This window comes from Phalangium opilio, unplaced genomic scaffold (genome assembly GCF_054372755.1).
Source record: "Phalangium opilio isolate 3A_F unplaced genomic scaffold, DU_Popi_V2 ptg000014l_1, whole genome shotgun sequence".
In the NCBI taxonomy this organism is placed as follows: domain Eukaryota; kingdom Metazoa; phylum Arthropoda; class Arachnida; order Opiliones; family Phalangiidae; genus Phalangium; species Phalangium opilio.
The window spans coordinates 3605756-3615853 of NW_028324149.1; the positions used below are offsets into that span (position 1 = coordinate 3605756).

General features: G+C 37.0%; 1 protein-coding gene across 1 annotated transcript; it reads right to left on the reverse strand.

The window, feature by feature from the left end:
- Positions 1-4173: 4173 nt before the first annotated feature.
- Positions 4174-10084, reverse strand: LOC149705133 (uncharacterized). Its single transcript, XM_089865335.1, has 4 exons — positions 9416-10084; positions 7957-8158; positions 4618-7871; positions 4174-4554 (listed from the first exon to the last, which is right to left on the reverse strand). The coding sequence occupies exons 2-4, from the start codon at positions 8143-8145 to the stop codon at positions 4368-4370; spliced, it is 3630 nt and encodes a 1209-aa protein (XP_089721461.1). The 5' UTR covers positions 8146-8158; positions 9416-10084; the 3' UTR covers positions 4174-4367.
- Between the last annotated feature and the right edge of the window lie 14 nt (positions 10085-10098).

Consider the following 10098-nt stretch of genomic DNA (forward strand, 5'->3'; position numbering starts at 1 on the left):
TTAAATGAATCTGTTTGAAAGAAAGGCGGATAAAAAACGGCGGAATGCCTCCTGAGATAACTTCTATACACAATCTCCATTTCCACGCCCGTTTCCCTTTTAGACTTAGCATTTCTCAAGCTCGGATAAGCGAAATCAATCGCGCGCGTAGATAGGGAAAACTGACCCTATAATACTGCATTTAATTGGCTAATTTAATCATTTAATTGACCCATTTTAGTCTAAATTTGAAGAATCGAATTTTTGGCTAACATTGTAGCCTAAATTATATTCCTTTGATTACAGCTTAATCGCCAAAGGCTTCGCCTACCAACCTTGGGAAGAACTAGTCTTACTGATATCAATCAGCGCTGACTGGTTGCTGGGAACTCACTATACCTAAGGCATTCATTAGCCTCAACAGCGAACCGAGGCGCTAATCACTCTCTGAGTTCCTGTAATGATTACACGCGGTCAAAGGTACAACAACGTACACCGATGAAGACGAGTGTCTGACCCCTCGCGAAGTATTTCGCTTTTGCATTTGATCGTAGTTACCTAATTTTTTTGCTTGAACTGCATATCGAAGTAATACGTATCCTAATTACATAATAAATACTAATTCACAGACCACAAATATTACGACTAAAGGGGTAAGGTAAAATCGGCGAATTAAAGGTTTAACACATTATGCAAATAAAGTGGTCAATTTCAAAGAAGTATTAATAAACCCTCGGGATGTAATAAAACTTTAACTGCACCATTTAGGCGTATCAGCGGTTTGAAAAGCGGCAAAAATAAGTTGGACTTTGCAATTCTAACTGGCAATTTATATTCCTAACAATACGCCAAAATACTATAGTGGTTAAAATATAAAAATATGACCTACAAATCTATACCTTCAATACACGAAATAAATAAAACAGCGTAATATTCAAAAATAAAATGACAGATTCTTTTCAATTCAATAAAAACTTGTTTGAAAATTTGACTATGAAAGTCAGACTCATTATTATTATTATTTATTTCCTGGAACAAGCGTCTGTTCAAATCCGTAAACATATAATTTCGAAATTCATAAAAGTTGGCGTCTTCAATTGTGTTCCATCTTGATTTCAATTGAAAGGTTAAGTACACAACGATACTAATCTCTTAAAATTTATAAACAAGCAACAGTCTAGCCAACATTATCATGGTAATTTTCATGAACTAAATGAGGTTTTTTTTTGATAGGCTTAAGTGATTTCCACGTTTCAGTTCCGATCGTCATTAAGGCAAGTTGAACAACTAGAAATTATTTAAGGTAGGTGCGGGCGTTACGTTTTTAAATTGTTTTAGGAGACTCAAAATATTTACGTCGATGTTTACTTTCGCTTAAAATGTTTAAGTTTAATTTAAAATACAGTAAACGAGAGTGACTACGTAATATCGGCCTTTCAGAGATGGTTTTTCGTGTACCCGATCTAAACATACCAACAAACTCGCAAACATTCTCCCAAGACCAAACGAAGCTTTTCCATAATCTAATACGCGTTATGTCAGAAGGGTATAATAGAAGAAGGATGACACTCTGTATCCTTTTAATACTTTAGTTATGTAACAAGAATCTTCCCAGACATGTTGGGATGAATCACGTTACAATTACCTCACCCGCTTTGTGGTGGTACACCTCTTTCAAAGAGGAGTATTATACACTTCTGATGATGTTCAATACTCAACGCTTGGGGCTACTAAAATATTGCAATTCAATCAACTTAAAATTTAAATAAAATAATTTAGAATATATTTTAATATGGGACACCCAAAATTAAATACCTTATCCAAATTTTCAGTGTTAAAAGGAACACGGTGATTACTAACGAGGTATTTCTACATTTGTGGGAAGTTTTGAAGGAAAAGAATCATCTTCTTCTATCATTAAATCGTAATTATTATTTAAGAAGAAATTGAAAAGGCACGTACGCTCTTAATTGTTACTTTCAACAAGGATCATGACTCGACGAATCGTCCTTAAGCGATTCTCAAATACTGAAAAAGTAATTAGTATTCATGGTTTGTCTACGACCGCAAAGGAAACCACCGAATTTTGGTCAAAGCCTTAAAGAAATTAAATCTTTGCTCTAATTTTGAGAATATAAAATTTTAAGGTGAAATTACCATACGCCAATTAAGATCTATATCTTCATAAGTAAAAGTTAGTTTGATTGATTAACATTAAAAAGTGTTGACTGATTATCCACGTTAATTAAGCCCAAGCCAAAATTGCTTTACCAATTTGGGAAGCTGATCACTACAGTGTTTAATTCATTCATTTAATAATTCTAAGTAGTATCATAAGTTTATAAGTGATATGTTCCATAAGTATGACACTACCTATACTTCGTAATGATAGAGACTTACAGCTCGAGCTAGTTCGAGAACGACAAGCGAGAATTGAAGTCCTACACTCGGTGGTTAATTTTTCAGAACTTCCATCTAGTCCTATTTAGTCTGTTCTAAGCCTTTTATTGCGCCTCACCAGGCGTCGCTTTAAGAGAATCTATGACCTACCTCACTCACTTCATGACCAGTTCTCAGTAACCAGTGACAAACTCACGGAAAATATCTTATGAACATAGCATCTTTTCGGTGTTATAAAACTGAAATATGATAAGAATCTATGACGTTTCAGTTACGTCACCGCAGTATCAAGTAACTTTGTAATAAAGATGTCGTGGTTTGTCTAAATTTAGATACTGATCTATATAATTATTTATTATATATTCAAGATATCGAATACGCTGCAAATTCATCTTATGCGGGTACATTTTTTAAAAAGACAGACATTTAATTATATACCGGTAAAAATATACGCCTCAAAAATCTGGGATTGACTTGATCACAAACTGGTTTTCAGAAATACATAAATGTATAATATTCACGGGGATTGGTTTCACGGTTTACGACTTATGACAGAGATATTTTAAAAAATCGATGCTTTGAACTGGCAGTCGAAGCTCAATCAAAGGGTGTTGAAATTTTTACGGTTGTAACCGATTTAAAAAAAATATTATTCATTTCTTAGAAGTTTGGACAAGTTTTTGGTAATAAAATGTAAGGAGTTACCAATTTCTAGTTGGTTATAAAAAATTATCCATAAAAGATACGTTAAACTAGTAACCCATAATCAGGAAGCAGTTATTTAGGGGTTACCTCAACCAAAAATACCTTAGAAGGCGGTGTAGAATATAAGAGCTCTCCTGTAAGAGGGGATACTGTACGCTCCCAGCAGGGGGGATGACACTAAGCTAAGAGATAGAAGGGTATTACGTTGTACTGACACTACTCTATTCTTACAAATTAATATTATTATTAGATTTGAAACTCTATTTCAACCTTTGTATCTCCACCGCCTAAAATTAATACCATAAGCCTATCATTAGTATGGGTCAAAACGATATTGCTAGTACCGTGCATTCTCTATGATAGGGTAAAGAAGACGCGTCTCGTAGCGTTGTATTTTTCGTACAAGGGCGTCTCCTGGTGTCGGATTTGATTATCGAGAAACAAAAATCATGATATCCTACTGTGATCTACATCTCTACCCGTATTAGGACTCGACCAAGGAAGGAAAGATTCTGGTATAGCCTATCATTTTACAGTTTTGAGGAGAAACCTTTAAACATAGATGGCGCGCTTGTCTCTTTAATTATTTCCGTTTTCCCACGCGCAATGTCTATTTATGCCTATCAATTCGCGCCATGTCAATTCAAATTTTAATGGAAATCAACGTGGCAACTTCTGTGCCCAAAGGGCTCAAGAAAAGAAATATAATCTTACCTTTTAGTGGGGTTTACCTCGTAGCTTCGTAGGTTGTTCATACTTCATTAATAAAGAACCTTTATAACGTTTTAATGAAACTGAAAATTAACTCGTATTGTCATCGTGGTCGCTTTGAACTTGCCTAAACTGTAACGCGGACTACAATAAAATGGGTTTCTAAATCTTAGTTAGCGAGCCCCTCACCTGACCTAACCCAAGTAGACGTAGTTAATGAACATGCGCAATCATATTTTGAATTTTTATGATCTCATATATAGACCAATGACGATGTAACATCTAAAACCTAGAAATGAAAGAAGTGACACGTGGAATATTGATGACTTACCATTTTCTGTTGAATAAAAATCGACAAATTAATTAATGTTTGAAATTTTTTGTTTTTACATAAATATTCATTTTATGATTTGTATATAAATTAATTTGAAATCATTTTGTTTCGAACCCATGGGATTATAAATTAAATACTACAATTTGAACAATAAAGTTCATCACTACTGGGTGGGATCATTCGAAGCGAAGCCTTGGCAAGTAATTACTCAGTTAAGTAATAAGGTTTCGAAGATTAATCACGTGGGGAAAGCAACTTCGATCATCTTAGCGAGTACTTCTTCTTCGGATTCCAGCCTTTGGCAGCTATTTCGTTGAGTGTGTGACGTTTCATCACATCTGACGTCATCGTTTTGTTGGTTTAAAAGTCGTTGTCTGATTCGTTGACGTCGTCTCCATGTTGCATTCTCCTCGGCTGAACTTGTCCTTGAAACCGATAAAATACTTAGACGTTAACCTTTCCAACAATTTAAATAAAGCTTAACTTACTGTCTTCGTTGGTACAAGTATTGCTCTCTTTTCTTCACAACCTGTCTGTGAATTAGGTCATCAACATGGCACACCAGATGCAAGAGACATTCCGGCGTATTTCGTCTCTTGATCATGTAGTCCGCGTAGTTAACAACATTGTTCAGAGAATGGTCATCCGCTTCGCCTTTCGTGATCTCAATTGAGGCCTTAACTTTACCCCTATTTCTTAACCGTTCAGCCAAGTAGTCACGTGCATCAATGGTAGGAGGCGAAGGATAAGGCACTTTGTAGTTATCACCGAATAAGAGGCTCGAAAATGGGTCCCGACTTTCGAACATGGCAAATGGGTTCTCCGTACGAGGTCTTTTTAATGATACGTCAACCGTCCAATCAGGTTTCTTGGAATCCTTGACGTAACCGGTGTTGTGAATACCAGATGAATACGACGCTTGAGATTCCGAAGCGGACGTGGCTTGTCCATCAAATTCTAGCTTGGTAGCGTAGTGTTTTTGGTAATAAGCCGGGTAATAAGTCTTTAACCAATCGTAGTAACTAACGTTCTGATTGGTGTAACTCACGTTACGCCAGTTTGGAAAGTACTTGTTCAACCAGTCTAAGTAAGCGTTGTTAGATTTGCGTTCGTCTCTTAGCAGACTCGACGCTGGTACGTTGTTAAAGTACTTGTTGTAATAATGGGGGTAATACTTTTCTAGCCATTCTATGTACGTCAAGTTCCTGTTGGAGTTATTGGGAGTAGTTTCAGCGGTCCCAACCAAATCAGAGCTTGAAGATTTAAATTGGTCTTTATCAGTCGGAATAATTCGTTGGCTGTGAAAACCCTCGCTAGGGTTTGGATAACGTTCAACTGTTGATTGAGAGAACTGCTGGTTGCCTACTTGTTGATTTGGAGAGTTGAACCCGTGTTGATTTTGTACTTGATTGTTGAACACATTTTGAAGTTGTTGGCCTTGTTGATTTGTTGGATTGAAGACCGTTTGAGAATGAACCGTTTGCTGGTTTGTTGGACTGTAGGCAGATTGAGGGTGAAGGTTTTGCTGGTTGTTTGGGATAACGATATTTTGAGGTTGTGCGTTTTGCTGATTTGTTGGATTAAAAACTGTTTGAGGCTGTTGTCCAAAGTGCTGATTATTTGGGTTGATAACAGATATTGATTGTTGAAGCACTTTTTCATTGCTTGGACTGAACACTTGTTGCGATTGTCCTTGATTGATATTGGATGCTTTAAAATTATGGTTTTCTGGTACAACAAGCTGACTGTTGAAGTTGTGATTCGTTAATCCCGAGTTATTGTCTTCAGAGTAAGTACTTTGAGATTGTACTTGCGTACCGCGTGATGAAGAAATGATTTTATCATTCGCTGTCTCAATACCGACCGGAGTTCCAACTACTGGTGGATAGGCCAATTCCTTTTGCCTCACACCAAATCCTCCGCCATTTTGGATACCAATCATAGGTGCTTTAACTTTCGTCAGGATAACGGCGTTCTTGTTATTCAATCTCCCATTTGTAATCGAATCTTTGGTGATGACTACTGGTTCAGTGTTTGTATTTTGCGTCGTAGGCTTTGACGCTGGTGTAGCCACAAAAGTATTCTTTAGTTTATGCTGTTCAAATGCTGGTTTGTTATTTCCGCGCGAACTTGGAGTCGTTTTAGTCCTTTGTCTTTCAGATTCCGGTCGACTAGGCTTAGGTTTCAAACTGGGACGACTCGAAGGTTTTGAAATAACTACTGGTTTCAAGCTATTTTTGGGGACACCGCGTAAAATTTGATTAGGTGGTTTTTTATTAGGCCTAAAGAGGGTGAAGTTAAGCCTTCTCTGTGATTCCTCAGCCATTGGTTCGTAATTTTTAACTGGGATTAAAATAGCGTGTTTATAGTCGGTTATATTCTTCCTCAACCAGTCAAAGTACTTCTCACGCGGAAGAAAGTCAGTTTCCTGTATATTAGCAACCTGGGCCGCTGGTAAGAAATGTATTTGTCCATTAGGACCATGTTGAACCATAACGTGTCTCTCATTCTCTTTTTCGTTTACGTTAGTCGAATAAATAGGTCTAAATCCGCCATATTCCGTAACCACACTGGGTTCCTTTACCTGATGAGGGAAATCGGGTAATTCGGAAGGATGGGTCAAGTGAACAAATTCTCCGCCTTGACCAACTGACCTAGGTAAGTGAGTAATGCCTTCTGGTATTTCATTAGGTCTTGGTCTAAACTCAACGCGCGTGGATCCAGCTTCGTGCAAATCATGGTGCATATGTTGATCATGGCTCATCGCATTCATACCAGTTAAAACAAATACGTCACGCTCGGGTCGATCAGGTACTAAGGTCACGTGCTCGTGGGTATTGGCTTCCGACGGTCGCCATGGCAAAGCTTTCAGAAACGAATCCTTGTTGTTCATTACGTTCAATACTGGCATTAAATACTTATCATGTTTAATCGGATCCTTGTTGGTATTAGGTAAATGAAAATCAGGATGAAACGGGGGTTTATGTAAGTACTGATTTGGAAATTCAAATATTGGTAGTTGTGGTACTGGGAATGGTGATCCTGGTTTTAAATTATCGGGAAATTTATGTCCAAGAAAACCGTCATGTAACTGATGTCCGGAACTAGATGTAAGTTCATCCAAGTACCCGATTGGTTTAGGAGGGGGTGGTATTGGACGAGATGGTAGTTTAACAATGTCCTGGATATTTTCAGGCTTACGTACTGGTGGAAAAAATTGGGGGTGATGTAGCTTGGGTGGCGGTGGAGGTATTTGTGGATGTAATGGAACACTGGTAATCTCAATAGAGGCGTGTTTAGGTGGTTGGAGTGGTTTAGGAGACCCATTTGGAACAGTTTCAATGTCAATGGTGGCACCCGTTATGGGTGGAAGTACTGGAGGTTCAGGTCTTCCTGTTTTACTGAGGTCTAAACCAAGTCCGGTCCACGAGTGAGGATTGGGTTGGATTTGTTGTTGGATCCATAAAGGATAGGAGTCGAGTGGTCGAAATTTGATCTTCTTTTTCGGCCGTGGTACGAGTTTCTTATGGATTTCTTTCGCCCTCTCAATTAAAGGATGAGTGACCTCAACTTTTAATCTGATACCTAAGCCTTTGTCAGCTTCTTGTTCGTAATAATCGCGTCGTAGTTTACCAGGACTGAATTTTTTCAGAGAAGGATGTCCAACTTGGTTGACTTTTTCGTAGTAACTTTGAGGTTTTACCCGTTTTTGCGCGTCTTTGTAGGCTAATAATAGGCCAGTCTGAAACGTTAAATTTATTTATATAATTTCTGCAGTGTTTTAATTATACATCATATATATATTGTTAAAAGAAGTAATTACTTACCTTCGCTGATGTTAAGGCATTAAGTGTCATAAGTGACGTCAAAGGCCGGGCAAATCTGATTGGTGCGCTGAATGGGGACACCAATAAACTCAAAGAAAATGGTGATAGCACTCCGAACGTATCTCCGTTTTCAGGCACCCATAGCCATACCAGAATAAGAAACCACCAAATAAAATGTATCTTCTTCATTTCTTATCATTATCTGTTTCGAAGAGAGATGAAAAATATTAATTAAAATTGGCAATTAACCTTATAAAGGCGTTGCCGGAAAGACGTTTAAGGTCTTGTACTTCCGACCTAACCCCTTCAATGCTTCGAAACAATGGATATTGTACGGTACAAAATGTTATTTCTAGAATCGCACTAGCGGCTAATTGGCACGCGAACTTGCTATTAAAAGACTTCGTAATGAACCTCATTCAAGGTTTTATACGAAGTCGACAAGCTGAGGTCAGGAACCGTTAATCTACCATTCAATTTAACAATATTGAAGGAAATAACAACTTAAATTATTTCTCTTAACACTAGTGTCTTGGTTTAAGTACCGCTTCATTGGTTTTTAAATCGCGATAGTTTAAATTTAACTTCTTCACGCGTAAAGTGATCATTGATTAACGGCGTGTAATTTATGCAGAAGGATCTAATATTTAATTTATGCTAATTTTAATTCAAAAAAATAAATGAATATATAATTTAGCATTTCAGGATTGTTTTTAGCTCGTTTACCAAATAACCTCCGGGCTTGAATGCAAATGGTTTTCTAAATTAGATGGGAAAGTAACTCGGAGACATTTGACCACGCGTCATTACCCGCCAATCTAGATCCAACCTTGGGAAGACAATAAATTCTATTCACGTGTGCTTTATTACCCACTCTAGACACGGTTAAACATTTAGTTTAATCTTGGCTCTATTACTTTGAAAGTTTGCTCGACACGATTATCAATCACAATACACGCTCGTGCGCAAAATGTTTTGAACGCGTTCAGTTACAGTAACCGGTTTATAATAAGTCCTGTAAATTTAACACCTTTGGACCAGAAAAGGTAATTATTGGACCGAAGGACAATGGGATGGTTCTATTTGAGAAAATGTGATACCCATGACATTTTGACCCTAAATTTGTGTGACTTCTAAATTAAATGAACATTGCGTGTTCTGTTTCTTACTTAAACATAAGGGGTCATCCGTAAAAACACATAAATATATCATAACTTGATTAGGGGGTGTCCCTAGTGTCAAAATATCATGGTTGTCATTTTTTCGCCCGTTGAACCATCCATCGCACAGTATTTTGGTCCAATTCTTAATTCCACCACTTTTTGTAACATTCTGTGCCACGTTCCATTTACGAAAATATTTAAAACAATTTTGAATTAACTTTACACTGTGTTCAAAATATAATCAAATCATAAATTTCCTTACCATAATCTTAAATTAGTATAAAAACAATTCTTACCTTTATAATAAATATTTTTAACTATAGTATCGTATAGTACGAAGTTAAAAATTCATTTAAAACGTTATTGCGCTATTTCAAGGCCAATAAACGCCGCAACCTTCCAAACTCTACGACGACTTTTTAAGAATAAATAATATTTCTTCTTCAGTAAAGTTGAGTTCCGGGCGGAAAGTAGGTCCTTGCAGTATACCTCCACCTCCATTCTTCGACGTAGTACATAATTCCCCCCACTCGGGACCTAAATAGAGTCTGGAACTTAGTTGTATCTATCTAGAAATAGCCGCCGTGGAAATCAGGTTTATTCATCAATTCAGTTCACGACTAGGAAAAAGTTACTGTTAGAGTATGGAAGACGGGACCCACTTTACTCAAGCGTTGAGAAAAAAATTCAATGTCACGGTATGCCATTTAATATAAAAATTATCCAGGCAATAAGTACCGTATTTGAAACGGGTGGTCTTACACAACTGGTGTCTACGTATGTCTTACCAATGCGGTTTTTAGCTTCGTTGTCTCACTAGCTTTTAGAACTTACATCTTGTTTTTAAAAAAAATGTTATTACCTCACGGTTATGTGGTTCTAAATTAATTGAAAAGGAGATTGTTAAAATACACCATATTTTAGTTCACTGAAGTTGAAATTATTTCTAGAAGTGTATTATTGACATATATTCATGGAT